Genomic DNA, 22,655 nt, shown 5'->3' with positions numbered 1-22,655 from the left:
AGTAATCCAGGGACACTGAAACTGGTGTGGCAGTGATCAGGAACAATATGACTGGTGCAACATTAATTAGGGACACTGACCGGTGCGGCAGCAAATAGGGACACTGACCGGTGTGCCAGCAATTAGGGACACTGACCAGTGCGTCATTGATTTGTTTTAACACTCTGATTGCTTATTACAGTAATAATGACTTTATAAGCAATTAGTAACACTGTTCAAAGTTTTCATTTATGAAACCTTTTTGTATCATGGTGGCTGGTCACAGCTATCACATGGCACAGGACCACTGTGACTGGCCTTGGTACCAAGTGATCTCTGTGACCAATCACATTCCTTCTCCTTTCCTCCTACATCCTACCTATTCTGTGTACCCTGTATAAAAAAATAATTTGTGGATGTACCTTTAATCAGGTCCAGTCATGTGATTCAGCAGTCCTGGCACCCCTCCAAATATTAGCAGTAGTTCTTACACAAAATAATAGCAAATGCTTCACAAATCTACTATTGCAACTCTATACTATAAGAATATGTTATTATGGAATAGGTGGTTTTAGCTTCATACCCCATGATATGCCAGTTTAATATGCAATATTTTATTACATCTACAACATTCAATGGCACTCACCTCCATCCGTGCCATAGTCTGAATATGAAGTGGGTGGTCCTTTATCAGATTGCCAAACACAAATCGCTTTGATGCATATTCTCGTGCCAAGTTGATTACTCTGAATTTAAAATATTTGTTTAAAATTAATTTACAGATATAGTCAGTTTATAGATATACCGAATGCTATGGATTTATACCTTCTCATTACAGCTACTGCAAAAATGGTGTTATGAATCCGAGTGATGCTCAGCATACTGGAAATTGAAGCCACACCACGGCCTTCAGGAGAAATCTGATGTTGCAAAACATAAAACCTCTGTAAGTATAGGACTTTATATCTATTATTAAAATAATCAGTCATTAACAGCTAAACAGGGCATACTTATAGATGATATTAAAGATCAGGCAGGCATGCTGTTCAAATCTCTCCTTCCACCACCAAAAAAATGGAAAATCCCCTTAGTTCAAATAATGCAGCAGTACAATGCTTTCGACAAGTAACCATTTGGTTAGATGAATTACTACCTCATGGAGGGGATACATTCCTAAAACATTGTGCTATTACATTCTCTAATCTTCAAATAAAGGGATTTTCCATAAATAATAGAGTTCTGACTGGTGTTACTTCTTATGCCGCGTACACACAAGCGGACTGTATGGCATACTTAGTTCGTCATACAATCCGACGGACAGTCCGTCGTACTTTCCACTGAACGGACTTGACCACACACGGGTGCACAAACATGACGTGTACAGCACGTACGACGGGACTAGAAATAGGAAGTCCAAGACACAGCAAAGCACCCTTCCGCCGTTTAAATCCTTTCTGGGCATGCGCCATTCTTAGTCTGTCGAACTAGCATACTGACGAGCGGATTGTCCGCTGAAACCAAAGTACGACGGACAGAATTTCGAAAAATCCGAAATTCTTAGTACGCCGGACTGCACGCTGAAAAAGTCCGCTGAAGCCCACACACGAGCGGATTGTCCGCTGAAATGTGTTTTGACGGACTAAGTACGCCATACAGTCCGCTCGTGTGTACGCGGCATTACAGTAGATCAGAAAGATCAATCTACACAAACAGCTGAATAACTCACTTTCACTTGCTTCCCAGAGACAGATTTTGATGAGATCTATCCCGAGTTAAACTAGGTACAGTGCAGCTGAAAAGTATTCACAGGACTTTTTCCACATTTTGTTATGTTACAGCCTTATTCCAAAATGGATTAAATTTGTTATTTTTCTCAAAATTCTCTAAACAATACCCCATAATGACAACATCAAAGAAATTTGAAATCTTTGCAAATTTATTAAAAATAAAGAACAAAAAAAAAAAAAACACACACGTACATAAGTATTCACAGACTTTGCTCAATACTTTATTGCTTGTAGAATTTTAAAGGAAAACAATGAATTTAATCCAATTTGGAATAAGGTTGTAACGCAACAAAATTTGGAAGAAGTGAAGCGGTGTGAATATTTTCCGGATGCACTGTATACAAACTTGTTTTTTTTTTTTGTCCAACCAGCGGATTAAACAAATAAAAAACAGACAGATCCTGGCATCAACATAAACTATGTTGAATCCGGGATCTTTCCTGTTGTGCTATTGTATTCAGGCAGGGGGACCAGAGTACACTGTTCAGAGCCAAGAGCCATTGGCTACAAGCGCTGATTGAATGCTTGAAGAATGCTGAAGAACCGGCTTCTGCTGAGAACAGTATACACATCGAAAGTTGGCTGGTTCCTGCTGAACTGACGAATTTACGGTATTTGTGTACCTGGCTTTCATTATGAACAAGCATAAAAGCATTACTGGGACTTCTTATTTAAAAGCCCAGTGTGCTTTGCAATCTAATGGTCATGGAGGCACTCAGTAATTACGGTAATTGTTTTTTGTAGAGTACAGTGTATACAAAAAGGTATATGTTTACCCTAAATGTAAAATGTAAAATAAAATACACAAATAACCATGATACTTTTCCTGGTTGGATTGTGGAATCATACCAAGCACATGGGTGGATTACAGAAGACGCAGTTATCACTTTGCAGGATTTGAGTTTAGATAAAGCTGTGAATGGAGCATTAAGGATGTTTCTTTGCCTTATAATGTCTTTGTCTGCTAGTAACAGAGGCACTAATGTACTGCATACCACAGTGGCCTTATGATGTTAGAAAATAAAATAGGATTTTTATGTTATACTTACCTGCAAAATCCTTTTCTTTGAGTACATCATGGGACACAGAGTCAGGCTAATATTCATTACCTGCTGGGTTATACTCCACCATTAGGTGGACACTGGTAGACCAAAGGTCTTGAGACAGGAAGTGATCCCCTATATAACACCTCCCATACAGGAATTACTTTAGTTTTGTAGCAAGTACTAAATCCTCAAAAAAGAGGGGAGGTATCTCTTTGTCCCATGATGTACTCAAAGAAAATGATTTTACAGGTAAGTATAATGTAAAAATCCTATTTTCTTTTTCATACATCATGGGACACAGAGTCAGGCTAATATTCATTACCTGCTGGGACATCCCAAGGCAATAGCCTTGAGGGGAGGGAGACATCCTGTCAAACAATAGACATCAGAACTTATACGGCAGCCCGCATTACACTGCAGCCGAAAGCCGAATCCTTGGCTACTCAAACATCCATTTGATAAAATTTTGTGAACGTATGCACTGAAGACCAGGTAGCAGCCTCACAAATCTGAGCCACAGATACCTGATGGCAAAAAGCCCAGGAGGTTCCTACACCCCTGGTAGAACGAGCTCTCATCCTATTGGGAGGAGCTTTTTATTTCAGACCGTAGGCCTGAATGACCAATTGACGGACCCAATTGGCAATGGAAGCTGCCTGACTCTTCTTGGGTTCCTTTGGTAAAAGAAAAAAAGAAAAAAGAAGAGTCTGATCCTCAGATCTATGCAGACCTTGACTGCCCAGACAATGTCCAAAGAATGCAGTCGTCTCTCTTCCACCAAACGAGGCTGAGAGAAAAAAGATAGCAAAATAATGTCCTGATTTAATGAAAGGTCGACACCACCTTTGGCAAAAAGGATGGAACAGGTCGTAACACAACTCTGTCATATAGGATCTTGAGGCAGTAGATCGGGGCAACATGGAAGCGTCCATGGCCCGTCTATCCTCAGTCTCACAATCTCTGGGAACCAGGGCCTTCTGGACCAAGCTGGTGCCACCAGAATGACTGGAACCCCCTCTCTATGAATCCTGCGCAACTCATGTGGAAGGAGAGGGATCAGAGGGAGCATAAATTAGGGAGTACTGGCTCCATGAAACGATTAGAGCATCTGCTCCGATTGCCAGAGGATTTCTTGTTTGAGACACAAACTATTGTAGCTTGATGTTGAACCTGGATGGCCATCCCCAACATTGGCAAATTTCCTGGAACACCTCTGGGTGTAGGGACCATTCTCCCAGGCAGATCTGCTGGCAGCTGAGATAATCTGCCTTCCAGTTCTCTACTTCCGGGATATGGACCGCCAATATCATTAGCATATGTCCCTCTGCCCAGGCTAGTATTTAGTTCATCTCCTTCAGAGATCAACGACTCCTGGTACCGCCTTGGTGGTTTATATAGGCCACTGCCGTAGCATTGTCAGACTGAACCCTGATGGGGCAGTCCTGAAGCGCCACCATCCAGGATGGCAGGGCCAGATGTACTGCCCATAATTCTAGGACATTGATGGGCAGGGTCTGCTATGTCCCTGACCATGTGAGCCATCTAGGGTCGCTTCCCCGCCTGACAGACTGGCATCTGTAGTCAGTACTCTCCAAGTTATGGGAAAAAGGATTTTCCCTTTCACAGGTTCTGATCCTGCAACCACTAGTTTAGGCTTAAGCATGCCCGAGGAGATAAGCACAATGGATAATCCAGGGCTTTTCTCCTCTGTTCCAAGCCAACAAGATGTCTTGTTGTAAAGGCCTGGAATGGAACTGGGCGGAGGATACCATCCTCCCTAGAAGACTCATACAGAGCCGAATGGAGGGTTGTCTGGTGCCCCTTATCTGACACACCTGATCCTTCAGGGCACAGATCCTTTACGGGTGGTAAGAATACTCTTGCTTGGACCGTGTTTAGAATCAGACCTAAATATCTTACTGACTTTTCGGTATTTAGTAGAGCCACAAACTGAAAATGACGTTTCTCTACTGCAAAACATAGGAACCTCTGATGAGGCTGAAAGATAGGCACGTGTAAGTAAGCATCCTTTATATCGATGGAGGCTAAGTTTTCCCTCTGGAGTGAGGTTACTATTGAGCGGTCCGACTCCATGCAAAAGGACTGTATAAATAGATACTTGTTCAGGGACCTTAGGTCCAAAATGGGCCTTGTGTCCCTGCTTGTTTTCTGAACCGTAAACACCCTGTGCCCCTTTCAAATACAGGAACCTCTACAATCATGCACTAGATGATGTAATGCCTGAAGCAATAAGTTTCTTTTTGGAATATCCAAGGGAACGCTGGATCTTAGAAACCTCTGAGGGGAAACCCCCCCCCCCCCCCGTAACTCCATCTTGTAACTGCAAGATATAATTGAGGTGACCCACTCGTCCTGAATTGAATGGTTGATTTCCAAATGTCCGCAAAGTGCAGCAGCCATCCCCCATCTGATGGAGTGGTGGCGTTCACTCAAAAGGAGGGCTTGGTGCTGGGTTTAGAAGAATTTTCGACCCATGGCCTTTTCTGGCCCTGGCCATTCAGCTTGCCCCTGGCCCTAGCGCCCCGTTGGCGACGGAACTGCCCTGGCGCTGAGACATTTGAGGAAGCGGTCCCTGGGTTTTTAAACGAGGGACTTTGTTGCTTTTCTTCACAGTAAGTAGAGAACTCTTCCCTCTGGAAATCTTTTGGACATATTTGTCCAAGTGATCACCAAATAAACGTTCCCCATGAAACGAGAAACCTGCCAATAACTTTTTACAAGCAAGCTCGGCTGACCAGTTCTTAAGCCAAAAAAAGTCTGCGCATTTGTACAGACAAGAGAGCCACACAAGAAACCTGCTGTATTGAATCCTTTAAAGTATCAACAGCAAAACACAGCGCTCGAGGAATATCTGTCTTACTTTCAGGCCTAACCTCCTGGTTAGGCATATCCGGCCATTTGACCTGATCCTGGGACTGGCAAATACCAATAGCAAGACACAAGCAAAAAAGGTACACTTTGCAAACACTCACAGCTAACCCAGAACTCCCACATATGGTCACTGCAAACAGGTGTCCAGCCTTTAGCTAGCTTGACTGATTGTTACAATCACTGGGACACCCCACAATAATAAAATAAAGGGGTTTCCCTTACCCATCCAGGCGCAGGGCCACTTAGAAGCTAAGGGCCCAATCTTCACCCTTCAAGGCAGGTTCCTGTCACTTGGACCTTCAAGGACTGGGTAGGGTTTAGGGTTTCATGTTTAGGGTCTACTGCCTTGGACCTGTACAGCACCCTTAAGAAAATGCCTTAGCGATGTAGTGTCCAGGATTTCCACTCTGCAGGGTCTAGCTCCTGGAGGCCACGTTACAGGCAAAACCTCACAGGATCTTGAGTCTTCTTTGTGAGGCTCGGTTACCATTTATCTAAACATAAAAGCCTGTGTCAAATGGATCTGATCGGTCAATCCCGATTCATTTTTGGAACCGTTTGTGGGACTAAAGACCTGGAGCTCAGAGAGCTCAAACAAACTGTGCCATCCATCTTCAGACACTGGTAAAAAAAACTAAAGTACTTCTTGTATGGGAGGGGTTATATAGGGGATCACTTCCTGTCTGAAGACCTTTGAGTATCGCCCAGCAGGAAATTAATATTAGCCTGACTCTGTGACCCATAATGTATGAAAAAGAAAGCTTATGTCTACCTCTTCCTTTTAAAATATAGCCAAATGTACCTGAAATATGCTTAATAATTAGAATCCCTGCTTTCCATCAGCATCCAAAATATACTTTAGTTTCTGAGTCACATGGTGTATGCTAATATATCAGAGGGAAATCGGAAAATTGCTTACCTTATTTATAAATGTGTCTGAAGGAAGAACTATTCTTCTTATTGACATAAATAATACAGTATTGCTTAGCTGAGCCATTTGTCTTATCTACTGAAAGGACTAGTGGGGCAGAAACTGCATATGCATAAACTGTGATTATACAGCTATATAAAAAATCTTGGAAATGTACAAACTATAGAATAGTTTTTAATGTACAAAACAAGAGAACTTTATAATTTGATTTGTGACACTGACTGTGGTTCTGTCATGGTCTGCTTAATATATCTAATGTGTTATGTTATACCATCAGAACCCTCTTACCCTCAGGGCCTTTACACCATCCAACAATAGTTCTGCTGTTGGAACCTGCCGGGTGCCCAATTTATCTTTAAGCCTCTGAACCTCAATTCCATTTAATTGACCTTCTGCATCTCTTACTTCCAGGTAGAAAAGGGACAGTCCTTTAGTGCCCTACAAAAACCACAAAAACAAAAAGTTTAAAACACCCCAAGCATACAGTATGTATATGCTTACACTGTAAATCAAACCTATTAAAATTCACACTGCACACGATCAGTACAACCATCAGCATTATCAAGTCATGTGTTTTTTTTTTTTTGGAAAAAAAATGTCCTCTTTCTTGCCCAAAATGAAGAAGAAAAAAAATACCCACTATATCATTAATGAAGATCCAATGGTCTCTCCGGCTACCAGAGAAAGTAATAATCACTGTGCAGCACTACACGGCAGGATGTATATGAAATGAGCACAATTAACTGCTTACCATGTACATTTATAATTACAAACCATAAAAAGGAACATGGCTTTTAACACACATTAATAATATAACTTACATTACAAAAAATGTTTAAAAACGAATTTGGTTTTAACATGGAGTATATATCTTATGAATGTGACATACTACATACTTGTATTAAATGTCCTTGCTCATCAACCACTCTTCCTAGGGTCAAAGCCATATCTGAATCTGTGGCTGATGTAAACCATTTGTAGCCATGCAGTGTGTAGGTCCCATCTGGTCTAGGATAGGCCACCGTCTCTGTGCCATGAGCTAAAATAGAAAAGTTTAAAACTACTTATATTTGTGTTTGTAGCATAATTTCCAAACTGCATCTGCTTGTACATTACATACCCACATCTGATCCTCCTTTGCGCTCTGTCATCCATTGTCCTGAAGTCCAAAACTGTCTTGGATCTCGAGATGTAAGGCGTTTGAAGGCATCCTGAAGAGCAGCTGGGCGATCTAGTGTCTAGTAATGTGTTAGAATGCTTACAATGTTATCAGGCATTTCACTGACCAGCTAGTAAAAATTCTTAGGTATAGGTTTTAGATTTGTTTGGAAACCGGGGAAGCCACAGCACTGCAAACCAAAGATGTGTGATTCTACACATTTTCTACAGTATGTGTGATTTTCTGAAGAAGTGACATAATTTCCTCCTCCATAAAGTATGCTAGGATGGGTTTTGTGTATGGGAGGGGGTCTTGCCCCTCCATTTCATCTAATTTTCAAAGAAAATTGATTACCCAATGTGGATAGAAAGCAACTGACCGTCAAAAGTGTAGGGATAGGGGTCCTTGAAGGTCGTCCTGACTGGTAATGTCAAAGGTTCTATAATAGGATTATTAGGATTTATTTTATCATGGAACCATGACTCATCCCATTCAAAGGATACAATTTTATACTTGTTTGACAAACTGGTTGGAGTTAAAATCCATAATGAACTTCAGATTACTGTATTGTCAGTAATGTTGTCAGGCTCTTATAGGCAAATTAAAAGAAACGTAGTTAGGCACATTATCACAGCAGCCCGTTCTGTGATATCCTGGCGTTGGCAACATGTCGAGGCTCCATCAATGACTGAATGGACTTGTGAAAGATTGATTATGTGGAACGTATGATTGCATGGGATGAGGACAAATCTGACTCATACAAACATATGTGGACTGTATGGTCTCATTGCAGATTGTCCTATGACTTTGACTCCTTTATCTCTACTAACGCTTGTAGTCCCTATTGCTACCGGGCACCTCCCACAGTGGTTCATGTGGAAGCCGATTCAGCGTATTCACAGCTTTTATTGCAAAGTAGCCTTTACATATGCAGAGGTTTAACCCATTGTCCTTATGTCTTTTGTTGTGAACAACTTTTTAAGGTTTACTATAATATGGACTACTTAAAGTGTAACTAAACTCCTCTATCATTTTCAGCCAAGGAGGCCATCTTAGCCTCTGTTTGATCTGCAACTGTCATGGTACTGCACATGTGATCAGTTATGATTCCTGATTTGACAGTTTGGTTGAAAGCAAAAGCAAATGTGACAGTGAGCATTCCCTGCATGCTGGAAGTGTAACTGTTTTTTTTTTTACTGTTAAATGAATGGGTTTAGTTCCAATTTAAAAGTCCCGCTGTTTAAAAACTGCTTGCAGGCAGGCTTTTTTTTTTTTTTTCCAGAAAAGACATGCATGAATTCTTCTGCAATAAAATGCTCCTACCCACCATCTCCTCCGGCAGTATAAACTGAGTTGTGCATGTGCAGCTCATCTTGCAGTCTGGTCTGATCTCCAAGTTCTGGGATGACAGCCTCCTGCGCATGTGCAGGAGTGATGTCATCCCCTGCCAGCCAATGAAGAGGCCCGAAAACTGTCACTGAAAATACAGGCTCCGACGTAGGACTGTTGGACAGGTAAGTATGTAGAATTTAGTTCAACTTTAAGTATTTATACAGGGTGATCATATCACCTCCTCTCAAGGATGAATACATACAGCTAAGTTAATCATTCCTCATGACTGAGCTCCTTCATTACCTTTATTTTCTCTACCTTGTCTACACTATTCCTAACTCTATAATGTCCTTTTTGTGAACTGATGTCCAACACTGAACTGCATATTTAGGATGAGGTTTTTCTAAGGTTTTGTACAGGGACAAGTCTCTGCTGTAGCTGGCTCTGCAGAATGTCTGATCCACATAGTAGTTTTTAATGGCAACTATATTACTTTTTAACAGCTGTTCCTTGGTTTCTACAGTCCATTTGCAAATTTTCATACATTTACAACCTGTTTAGCTGCGTTTGCATGCTGCGTTTGCATGCTGCGTTTGCGTCTAGAAGGGTTTAGTAAGGATAATATCATAACCCCCCTCTGCAAGCTCAAAAAAAGGTTTTATATAACTATTTCAGCCATTTTGTGAGACCAGAGTGAGTAACAGCAGCAGTGCCCCTGTATTTGTCCCCATTTCTGTGTTTTTTTTTTTTTACTGAACAACGCGAAAATTGCGTATGAGGACCAGAGTTCGTCGCTGTTGGACCCATCCATTGATCGCGCAGCGCATGTCAGGATATTTTACCAACATGTACGTGTGTACCTACCCCGATAAATTATTTAATTTTACACGCATGTCCATTGCCTCATTTGACATTCTACTAGAAAAAGTTCGGCCCAGTCTGACACACTTGGACACGAACATGAGGAAGAGTGTGCCAACAGAGGAACGTCTTTTTTGACTATCAAATTTCTTGAAACTATGTTTGATCACGTCGGTGGTCAGGCTCAATGGTATGGTCACCTTTTTCATATCTAACAACATATGGGTCAAATTACAATTATACTTTGTAAACAGGGCCGGACTTTCCATAGGGCTTGACGGGCTCAAGCCCATGGGCCCCGTCCAATAGGGGGCCCCACGAGCCCTGCCTGTTAATTCTTTACACTAGGCGTCCGCGCGATAGCAGGCTACAGCGCGGACGACAATTGCTGGTAGGGCGTCCCTGGACGTCCTCCTCTTGTTTACTTCCCCGATGCGTGCCGCGGGCGTGCATCAGGGAAGTTCTGTGTTGGCAGTGTCCCTTGGACACAGCCAATCACAGAGCATGCTAAATGGCCAATCACAGCGGCCATTTAGCACTGATCTGAGTGTCCAATGAGAGATGATCTCATGAGATCATCTCTCATCGCCGGCTCTCCCCCTCACAGAGACAGCCTGTGAGGAGGGAGAGCGACATGCAGCTCGTGAGTAAAAAACAAACAAAAAAAAAACAGGAGAAAATAAAGTGCTGTCACTAGTGCCATGATAATCTGTCCCCAGTGCCACGTATAAGTGCCATCTGTCATCAGTGCCACCTGTCCCCAGTGCCACGTATAAGTGCCATCTGTCATCAGTGCCACTGCCACATATAAATGCCATCTGTCATCAGTGTCACGTGTTATCAGTGCCACATATAAGTACCATCTGTCAGTGCTACTGCCACGTATAAGTGCCATCTGTCATCAGTGCCACTGCCATGTATAAGTGCCATCTGTCATCAGTGTCATCAGTGCCACCTGTCCCCAGTGCCACCCCTTGGACACAGCCAATCACAGATCATGCTAAATGGCCAATCACAGTGGCCATTTAGCACTGATCTGAGTGTCCATGAGATCATCTCTCATTGTCGGCTCTCTCCCTCACACAGAGACAGCCTGTGAGGAGGGAGAGCGACATGCAGCTTGTTGTGAGTAAAAAAATAAAAATAAAGTGGAAAATAAAGTGCTGCCAGTGCCACCTGTCCCTAGTGCCACCTATCCACAGTGCCACGTATAAGTGCCACCTGTCATCAGTGTCACTGCCACGTATAAGTGCCATCTGTCATCAGTGTCACCAGTGCCACTTGTCCCCAGTGCCATTTGTCCCCAGTACCACCTGTCCTCAGTGCCATCTGTTATCAGTGTCACGTGTCATCAGTGTCACGTATTAGTGCCATCTGTCATCAGTGCCACGTATTAGTGCCATCTGTCAGCAGTGCCACATATTAGTGTCATCAGTGTCACATGTCATCAGTCCCGCATATTAGTGCCATCTGTTATCAGTGTCATGTGTCATCAGTACCATGTATTAGTGTCATCTGTCATCAGTGTCACGTGTCATCAGTGCCACTTATTAGTGCCATCTGTCATCAGTACCACATCAGTGTCACGTGCCATCAGTGCCACGTATCAGTGCCATCTGTCATCAGTGCCACGTCAGTGTCACGTGTCATTGTCCTAGTGCTCCAGGGCCTTCAAAATTGTAATAGGTAGCCAAGAAGTTAGATGTATAATTTATTCTTCTAGAACACCTGACGGCGCTCCCTGCATGTTGGGCCTCTCTAAGTGGCCAGGCTGTGGAAAAGTCCCACACATATCGTATCATAATACTCAGGAGGAGTAGAATGTACAATTTATCTTGCACTTTGTTCAATGAGTTATTTTGTTATATTCTTGCAATTTGTTGTGATTGCAACCTTACAAGGTAGTTGATTGTTTTTCAATATGTTTTCCAGGTAAATAAGTGTTTTATGTTCTCATTCTGACCAAGACATTTGTGCATTGCAATAAACCCTTGATCACTTTGAACTTTTTTAATCATTATTTATTTATTGGAAAAAAGCTTTTCAAGCTTCAATCGGTAATAGATTATTACTTTTTTTTAGCATTTAACACTGTATACGGTACCAGTCACCTTTTAAAAGTAGCTTGGCACTTCAAATAACGATTGGATCGATTATATTGTTACGGCACCAGATGGCGACAAATTAATATAGAAGGTAGGGCCCGAAAGTGACTCCCCCAGCACTCCAAGTCCTGCCCTGTTTGTAAAACAACATTGCTAGTGGTGTACTGGATTGGATCAAGGGCTATATATGGTTTATGAATCATTGCAAGTAATTACCAGTTTTTAAACTTTTTTAATGTTTTTTCATAATTTTCCGTAATTTTTTAGTGTTTTAATGTCCAAAAAATTGGGTACCTTTAAAAACGCTTATAAACGAATATGCGGCTAAATGCCGGTACTGCGTTTAGCCATGTTTGGCGTCTGAAATTTGGAAATCTTCGGTGTCTGAACTAATTTTTTTGAAGGCTGTTAAAGAAGGCTGTTAAATGCAACTGCCTAAAAACGACTGTAAACGAAACAGTGTACATGGTCACATAAGATAACATTGAATGAGTTCAGGGGCAGTCCAAAAAAAAAACCCCATCTAACTGCCTCTGAACGTGCGTTTAGCAGCAGCAGTGTACATGGAGCCTAATGCCGCGTACACATGATCTGACTTTCTGGCAAACTAGGTCCGACGGGATTAGTCCGTCGGACAAACCGATCGTGTGTGGGCTAATCCGTTCGTTTTTTCGGGAATAAAATCCGGCGGACCTAGAAATAGAACATGTTTCAAATCTATCTGGCGGGCTCAATTCTGACAGACTCATATCGGGAAAACCGTTCGTCTGTGTGCTGGTCCGATGGACCAAATACGACCCAAGGGCAGCTATTGGCTACTGAACTTCCTTTTTTTCTAGTTTACATCACCACTTTCAAAACAAACGGACTTTCAAACTGACCTAGTCCGTTCGTATGTGGCCAAGTCCGTTCATTCGGAAAATCAGCCGGGAAGACTGTTGGACCTAGTTTGCTGGAAAGTCCGGTTGTGTGTAAGTGTTTCTAAAAAAACTGTGGGGTATGTTATGTGGTCAGTTCAATAGACAAAGGTAGAAGAAGTAAACATACAAAGTATGCTCTATTTGCATGGTCAGATTTCTTACCTCTATAACCTTGGCTGCACCGTCAGTCATAGCAAGAGGACATGTAAACAGGCCTGAGGATGGTGCATACAGGTAGAGCTTCACAACTTGGATCAAGCGGCTACCGGAGAAAACAGAAAATGACTTCAGTTTTTTACATCCTATACCATCCAGTAACAATTTGAACATGTAATAAAGTGTGAAGTGCTGATACATATACACATAAAAGATCAACAGTATCATAACTGATAAAGAATGTAAAGATCTCTAGCAGTTGCAGGGGGGTTCAATTAAATGGAGATACCCTTTAGTGAGTATCATGTTTATTATGCCATTGTTAAGAAAAAAAAAGTATGAGTATGATTAACATTCCATAAACAATGCAGGTTGAGTAACAAGAGAAACTGCTCAGAAATTATCCCATATGATCTAGTATTGGAAATCCGATTGATAGCTATTTGTTACTGCAGATCAAGAGTACCAATGCGCATCTCTGTTCTGAATAAGTCCGTGTGTTAATTTTAACCAGTAATTATAGACAACACTTGAAGCTGAACTTCAGACAGATATAAACAGTACAAAGTAATGCAGCTCTGTAATCATTAAAACATAAAATGTATTTTCTTTAACGTAAGCAGTGCAAGTACCCGACTTTAACTTGGTAGCAGCGTCTTGCAAACTCTTCTAAATCAATCAGAGCTCAGTTGGAGGAGGGAGAAGTAACACAAGGAGCCAATTAGCTTTGATTCAGTACAAGCAGCATGCTCATGAGAGGACAGAGCAAGATGACAAAGTTAGGTTTTTCAGTCTGCTTCTTCTCCTTCACTATCCAGTCAAATGCTAGTGGAAGAATAAGAGCTGAATATGTCTTCTGCAATGCTAGACATGGCTACACTGTGTGGCAGAGCTGTGAAAATCTCAGGACTGGATGGACAGCCATACAAATCCTTTGGCAGGTAAAGCGGCTCCCTTATATCTATTTTAGCTGTGTATTTGGCCATTTGCCTGTAATTTAGCTTTAACTGAAATAGAAGGGGGTCTGAAAAGGACTTGCAGTAATAGTAGAGGTCTAGGATGCAAAATTGTTGTCAACTTTATAAAACACTTAGGTGTTTTTTTCCTACAATCATTGTCAAATTTTAGCCCATTCTGCAAAATACAAAATCAGTTGACATTAGCAGGAAATAACCAACAACTAGATAAAAGCAGGGCATGAGCAATAAAATAAAACCAAATTGTTGATAACAACTCAGTCGTCATTACTAGGAAACAAATCAGCAGTTTATCTAAACTGTCATAATCATCTTCATCATCAAATGTGGCAGTGACGTGACACCAAACAGAGATGCTACAGTTGTAGCGATTGCAAGAGATTAAACATCAGATGACCGTGATTTATGTACTATCTACTCCTCTTAAAGGGTTAGTTTACTTTTATAAAAATAATACCTAATGCAATCAATATATAAACACTATTATTACATAATTCTATATTAGATTTTTAAAACATGCATTTATGTGCCTTCCATACCTGCAGGTCATTTGCACAGGGAGTGAAGCCTGCCCTAAATCATCCTGATAGTTTTCAAAGTTCTGTCCTGTCTGCTTTCTAGGATGGACCAGCCATAGCGCGAGCAGCCCCCTAGTGGTACAGGAGCAAATACAGTCCTTTTTCAGAGCACCGCACATGCGCAGTACACTTTCCTGTCACCACAGATGAGCTTGGCAGCTCAACTCACTACAAAGAAGGGCAACAAAACTAATAAAGGGACTGGAAGACATTAGTTATGAAGAAAGATTGCGAGCACTGGACTTATTTTCTCTGGAGAAGAGACGCTTGAGAGGGGATATGATTTCAGTTTAAAAAACCATACTGGTGACCCCACAAACTTTTCCACGGAAGGGAGTTTATTAAGACATGTGGCCACTCATTATAATTAGAAGAAAAGAGGTTTAACCTTGAACAGCGTAGAGGGTTCTTTACTGTAAGAGTGGCAAGGATGTGGAATCCTTCCGCAAGCGGTGGTCTCAGCAGGGAGCATCGTTGGTTTCAAAAAACGATTAGATAAGCACCTGAACAACCGCAACATACAGGGATATACAATGTAATACTGACATATAATCCCACACATTGTAACAGTGATTCTCAACCAGGGTTCCTCCAGAGGTTGTTAGGGGTTCCTTCAGCATTGGGCAATTTCTGCCTCTCAGAGAAGTTCCCACTCATACCATTGATCTTTTTAGCAATCTGTAAGGAGGTAATTCTTCCCAATGATCACAAGTGTAAGGACCATTCTTCCCACTGACCATCACACTAATGTATCATGAGCTGTAGATTTCTAAGAGAACTATTTCAAGGGTTCCTCTGTGTTGAAAAGGTTGAGAAAGGCTGCATTGTAACATTCCGTCTCCTCTCCACTTGCAGAACAGCACAAGGAAGTGACATCCCTAAGTGTACTACTTCTGTCCTGTTATTCCTAGGCACTTGTATTTGACATCATATGGTATGGATGAGAGAGGAGTCACTTTGCTGCCCTTCATATGGGGGAAATCTCTGCCCTGACCCATGTATACTGCCCTGCTGACCCCTATACACTACCCTGCTGACCCCAATTACCATTAAAGGTACTTATGTAGCGCCATCAATTTACGCAGCACTTTACATGTACATTGTACAGTCATATCAGTCCCTACCCTCAAGGAGCTTATAATCTAAGGTCCCTAACTCACATTCATATACTAGGGCCAATTTAGACAGAAGCCAATTAACCTACCAGCATGTCTTTGGAGTGTGGGAGGAAACCGGGGTACCCGGAGGAAACCCACGCAGGCACAGGGAGAACATGCAAACTCCAGGCAGTTGAGACGTGAGTTTTTCTGCTAGGTAAGAGTGCTACCCACTACACTACTGTGCCGCTCAATTCACTGCCATGCTGAACACTGTTTTCTGGCCAGCTGACTTCTGTCTTCTGCGCTGCTCACCCACTGTATGCTGCTCTGCGCTCTGCCACTTGTTCTCACCCCCACTGACCCCTGTACTCTGCAATGCTGACCCATATACACTAACCTGTTGACCCCCCATTTACTTGTTCTCATCCATGCTGACCCCCTGTTCACTGCCCCCCTGACCCCTGTACTCTGCAATGCTGACCCACGGTACACTGCTGACCCACTGCCCCTGCACTACTGACCCCGTGCACACTGCCCTCATGAACCCTGTGCTCTGCCCTGCTATAATCTAACATACAAACTTCTGGCCCCTGTACTCTACAATCCAGCGGCCTCTATACACTGCCCTAAAAAAATGCTGATTCCTGTACTTGGCCCTAGAAGTGACCCCTGTACACTGTTCTACATACTATTGACCTCTGTATATTGCTCTACATACTAATGTCCCCTGTGCATTCCCTACATACTACTGATCTTTGTACATTGCACTACATACTAATGACCCCTGTACACTGCTCTACATACTAATTACCCCCTGTACACTACGCTACATACTTATGACTTCTGTACACTGCCCTAGATACTACTGAACTTTGTACACTGCAATACACCCTACTAACCTTTCTACACTGCAATGCATCCTACTGATCTCTAAACAATCTTTTTCCTACTGACCTCTGTACACTGCCCTACATACTACTGACCCCTGGACACTGCCCTACCTACTGCTTATACAGGCCACAATTGAAGCCAGCCAGGCCTGAAAATAGCCAAGTAAGGTAGCCTGCAGTACCGGTTGTTTTGCCTTCATGATGGACTCCTGCATCAGACTTGTTGACTAATTATTCAACAGACATGACAAAAATTGTGAATAAAACTGAACGGCAAGTTTCTTACTGTAGCTAACTTTTAAGCTAGGCTAAGCTCATATGTAGTCCTTATTTGTATTAGGACCACACATCAGGACAACACCCTGGTGATCTTTGATCTCTTCAATGTTGTTCAGGTACAGAAGATCTTAACATTTTAAAGGTTGCCTATACCTGCTTTAAAGGATGTATTACCATCCATCTTTCTACTGTTTATTAATTCATTCTACTTAACCACTTAAGGACCAAACCTATTTCTGATTTCTGACATTTGTTGTTTACAAGCTAAAAGCAATATTTTTTGCTAGAAAATTACTTAGAACCCCAAAACATTATATATATATATATATATATATATATATATATATATATATATATATATATATATCAAAGACTCTGGAACAAATACACTTCACAGAATAAAAAAAAAAACTAAACAGTAAAGTTAGCCCAATTTTTTTGTATATTGTGAAAGACGACGTTACGTGGAATGGTGACAAATTATGGTACTTAAAAAATTTCCATAGGTGACCCTTTAAAAATTTTTTTACGGTTACCAGTTTAGAGTTACAGAGGAGATCTTTTGCTAGAATTTTTACTCTTGCTCTTGCTCATATGTGTGATTTGAACACTGTTTACATTGGCAGGCGCGACTTACTTATGTGTTTTTTTTCCCCTCTTATTTATTTATTTTTTTACACTGTTTCTAATAATAATAAAAAAATAATATGATCACTTTTATTGCTGTCATTTATATTGCTGCCCCTTGTGACAGTAATAGGCAGTGACAGGTACTCTCTATGGAGGAATCTAAGGTCTAAAAGACCCCAAACCCCTCCACTGCACTTAAAAGTATTTAACCACTTCAATACCGGGCACTTATACACCTTCCTGCCCAGACAAATTTTGAGCTTTCAGCGCTGTCGCACTTTGAATGACAATTGCGTGGTCATGCTACTCCGTACCCAAGCTAAATTTTTATAATTTTGTTCCCACAAATAGAGCTTTCTTTTGGTGGTATTTGATCACCTCTGGGATTTTTATTTTCTGCTAAACAAATAGAAAAAGGCCGAAAATTTGGAAAAAAAAACATTTTTTTTTGTTTCAGTTACAAAACTTTGTAAATAAGTAAGCTTTCTCCTACACTGATGGGCACTGACGGGGCTGCAGTGACTGGCACTGATAAGGTGGCACTGATGGGCACCAATGATGTGGCATCAATGAAGTGGCACTGATAGATGGCACTGATATGCGACACAGATAGACACTGATAGGTGGCACAAATAGGCACTGATAGGTGGCACGGATTGTCATGGATAGGTGGCACGGATTGTCATGGATGGGTGGCATGGATAGGTGGCATTGATGGGCATGGATAGGCGGCATGGATGGGCACTGATAGGCAGCATAGATGGGCACTGATAAGTGGCACGGATGGGTATTGTAGTGTACAGTATTGTATAGGGATGATGCCAATCAGTGCCAAACAATGCGTGCCAATCAGTGATGCCCATTGTGGGCACTGATTGGCATCCATTATGGGCATTGATTGGCATCCATTGTGGGCACTGACTGGCATCCCTGGTGGTCTAGGGGGGCATACCTGTTGCTGGGCATCCCTGGTGGTCTGGTGGCGTCCCTGGTGGTCCAGTGAGGGCATCCTCGGGGGGGCTGTGCTGATTAGAGAAGCAGCCGATTGGCTCTCCTCTACTTGCGTCTGACAGACGCGAGTGAGGAAAAGCCGACCACCGACTCTTCCTATATACACTGTGATCAGCCGTGATTGGACACGGCTGATCACATGGTAAAGAGTCTCCGTCAGAAACTCTTTACCGAGATCGTAGTTGCGGGGTGTCAAACCGGGGGAGCTCCCGGGGGAGCACAGCGGCTTAATAACCTGATCACGTCATATGACGTCTGGTCAGGATATTAAAACCACTTTGCCACCGTCATTTTGCTATATGGCGTTCGGCAAGTGGTTAAAACACCAAAATCTGCGTTTTTATAATACTGGGGATTTTTTAAAATCAGCGCTGTTGGCAGCCAAGTAAACCAGAAGTGATGTCATGACTTTGCTTCTGGTTAACTACATCGGAGACCCAATGGAAGCAGATTCCAGCTTTGTTTGGAACTCTGGCCAGCCGGCAGACATGCCGACAGGTGGGTCGGGTCTCCTGGTGGGACAGAAGACCTGGGCACAGCGGGGGAAGGCAACGACCCCTCCCGCTTCTTGTGATAACGGCCAAGTGGCTGCTTAGCCGCATCAGTTGTTATCACCTGAAAGCCAACCACCATCTTTAAAAAACTGTACCGGGGTGAAACCTGCATCTGCGGGCATCACCCTGTTATAACCACTTCCTCAAAATGACATACAGGTACATCGTTTTGAGGGAAGTGGTTAATTGAATGGAGAAGGACAACATAGGTCAGGGATATGCAATTAGTGGACCTCCAGCTGTTGCAGAACTACAAGTCCCATGAGGCATAGCAAGACTGACAGCCACAAGCATGACACCCAGAGGCAGAGGCATGATGGGACGTGTAGTTTTGCAACAGCTGGAGGTCCACTAATTGCATACCAATTGAGAACTTGTTTGCAATAATTACTGTCTAGATGATGCATACATAAAAAAAGCTGAATCCAGAAAGAGTTCTACATTTATAACACACAGTGGGACTTATTGTCTATTATTAACCACTTTCAGACCGGACCATTTTGCTGGTAAATGACCAGAGGTCTTTTTACACTTTGGCACTGCGCTGCTTTAACTGGTAATTGCGCGGTCATGCAATGTTGTACCCAAACAAAATTTGCGTCCTTTTCTTCCCACAAATAGAGCTTTCTTTTGATGGTATTTGATTGCCTCTGCGATTTTTATTTTTTGCGATATAAACGTAAAAAGACCGCAAATTTTGAAAAAAAATGATATTTTCTACTTTTTGTTATTAGAAAAATCCAATAAACTCAATTTTAGTCATACATTTAGGCCAAAATGTATTCAGCCACATGTCTTTGGTAAAAAAAAAGTCAATAATTGTATATTTATTGGTTTGCGCAAAAGTTGTCACATCTACAAACTAAGGTACGTTTTCTGGAATTTACGCAGCTTTTAGTTTACGACTGCCTATCTCATTTCTTGAGGTGCTAAAATGACAGGGCAGTACAAAACCCCCCCAAATGACCCCATTTTGGAAAGTAGACCCCCTAAGGAAATTGATAAGAGGCATGTTGAGCCCATTGAATATTTTATTTTTTTGCCTCAAGCGATTGAATAATGACAAAAAAAAAATATTTTTTTTTTTTTTACACAAAGTTGTCACTAAATGATATATTGCTCACACATGCTATGGGCGTATGTGAAATGACACCCCAAAATAAATTCTGCTGCTTCTCCTGAGTACGGGGATACCACATATGTGGGACTTTTTGGGAGCCTAGCCGCGTACAGGGCCCCGAAAACCAAGCACCGCCTTCAGGCTTTCTAAGGGCGTAAATTTTTGATTTCACGCCTCACTACCTATTACAGTTTTGAAGGCCATAAAATGCCAAGATGGCACAAAACCCCCACAAATGACCCCATTTTAGAAAGTAGACACCCCAAGCTATTTGCTGAGAGGCATGTTGAGTCCATGGAATATTTTATATTTTGCCACAAGTTGCGGGAAAATTACAAACTTTTTTTTTTTTTTTTTTTTTTTCACAAAGTTGTCACTAAATGATATATTGCTCATGCATGCCATGGGCATATGTGAAATGACACCCCAAAATAAATTCTGCTGCTTCTCCTGAGTACGGGGATACCACATATGTGGGACTTTTTGGGAGCCTAGCCGCGTACGGGGCCCCGAAAACCAAGCACCGCCTTCAGGCTTTCTAAGGGCGTAATTTTTTGAGTTCACTTCTCACTACCTATTACAGTTTTGAAGGCCATAAAATGCCAAGATGGCACAAAACCCCCACAAATGACCCCATTTTAGAAAGTAGACACCCCAAGCTATTTGCTGAGAGGCATGTTGAGTCCATGGAATATTTTATATTTTGCCACAAGTTGCGGGAAAATTACAAACTTTTTTTTTTTTTCACAAAGTTGTCACTAAATGATATATTGCTCACGCATGCCATGGGCATATGTGAAATGACACCCCAAAATAAATTCTGCTGCTTCTCCTGAGTACGGGGATACCACATATGTGGGACTTTTTGGGAGCCTAGCCGCGTACGGGGCCCCAAAAACCAAGCACCGCCTTCAGGCTTTCTAAGGGCGTTACAGTTTTGAAGGCCATAAAATGCCAAGATGGCACAAACCCCCCCCCCCAAATGACCCCATTTTAGAAAGTAGACACCCCTAAATTTAGGGGTACACTAGTGAGACTAGGTAATAAATGGCGGGTGCCCTGAAACTATAAAAAAATAACTAACCAACCAGCGTCACCTGTAACAGTTATATGGTGATCACTGGTGAAAGGGTTAACTAGGGGGCAATCAGGGGGCTTTATGCGGTAGTATATGGGGGTCCCTGGCGCTATAAAAAGCTGCGGCGAACCTAAATACCTACCTGCCTAACTAGCGTCACCTGTGACACTAATACAGCGATCAGAAAAACGATCGCTTATTAGGCTGGGTTCACACTGGAGCGATGCGGGAACGCCACGAATGCGCGGCGGGTTCCCGCATCGCATGCCTCCCGGCGGCAGTTCACACTGCCCTATGCGAACTGCTGGGAGTGTCAGTGAAATGTTAATGACACCCCCAGATCAGTTCGCATATCGCAGTGCGATCTGCAAACTTGGATCGCATGGTGTGAACACCCATGCGATCCGATTCTGCTGCGGACCAAAAAAAGGGTCCCGTGCGAGTTTGCGGCGGGTGCGGCGGGTGCGACACGAATTCAGCCATACTATCTGTATAGCTGAACTCGAATCGCACAGAGATCGGATGTGATTTGCACTGCAGTGCGGTGCGAATCACATCCGTTCTCATAAACCGCTGCAATGTGAACCCAGCCTTAGTGACACTGGCGACGGGGGGTGATCACGGGGTTAAACCTTTATTGGGGGGGTTAGGGGGGTACCTTAGAACTAAAGGGGGCTAACCCTAACTGCCCTAACAGTTATTAGTCACAAATGACACCTGCCGGGTGATCAGGGGGTTAAACCTTTATTAGGTAATAAATGGCGGGTGCCCTGAAACTATAAAAAAATAACTAACCAACCAGCGTCACCTGTAACAGTTATATGGTGATCACTGGTGAAAGGGTTAACTAGGGGGCAATCAGGGGGCTTTATGCGGTAGTATATGGGGGTCCCTAGCGCTATAAAAAGCTGCGGCGAACCTAAATACCTACCTGCCTAACTAGCGTCACCTGTGACACTAATACGGCGATCAGAAAAATGATCGCTTATTAGGCTGGGTTCACACTGGAGCGATGCGGAAACGCCGCGAATCCGCGGCGGGTTCCCGCATCGCATGCCTCCCGGCGGCAGTTCACACTGCCCTATGCGAACTGCTGGGAGTGTCAGTGAAATGTTACTGACACCCCCAGATCAGTTCGCATATCGCAGTGCGATCTGCAAACTCGGATCGCATGGTGTGAACACCCATGCGATCCGATTCTGCTGCGGGCCAAAAAAAGGGCCGTGAGTGTGCCTGGCATGTTCTACTGTGTGTGGGATGTGTTGGTGCA

General features: G+C 42.7%; 1 protein-coding gene and 1 long non-coding RNA gene across 2 annotated transcripts in view; both read right to left on the bottom strand.

Annotated features, from left to right (window-relative positions):
* Nucleotides 1–22,655, bottom strand: part of LOC143940130 (uncharacterized) — a 648,562-nt gene that overhangs the window by 49,192 nt on the left and 576,715 nt on the right. The window lies entirely within an intron of this gene.
* Nucleotides 1–22,655, bottom strand: part of LOC143940129 (acyl-CoA dehydrogenase family member 11-like) — a 130,836-nt gene that overhangs the window by 49,192 nt on the left and 58,989 nt on the right. The window contains exons 4-9 of the mRNA XM_077461209.1: nt 13,175–13,274; nt 7,756–7,873; nt 7,532–7,674; nt 6,924–7,073; nt 805–899; nt 626–725 (exon numbers count right to left, since the gene is read on the bottom strand). Of these exons, the coding sequence (XP_077317335.1) occupies nt 626–725; nt 805–899; nt 6,924–7,073; nt 7,532–7,674; nt 7,756–7,873; nt 13,175–13,274 (706 nt within the window). The remainder of the gene's footprint in view (nt 1–625; nt 726–804; nt 900–6,923; nt 7,074–7,531; nt 7,675–7,755; nt 7,874–13,174; nt 13,275–22,655) is intronic.

Source organism: Lithobates pipiens, unplaced genomic scaffold, assembly GCF_037356315.1.
Source record: "Lithobates pipiens isolate NorthernLeopardFrog02 unplaced genomic scaffold, aLitPip1_a1.2 Scaffold_3, whole genome shotgun sequence".
NCBI lineage: Eukaryota > Metazoa > Chordata > Amphibia > Anura > Ranidae > Lithobates > Lithobates pipiens.
The sequence above is the reverse complement of the archived record's forward strand: the minus strand, read 5'-3'. Positions and strand labels throughout refer to the sequence as shown.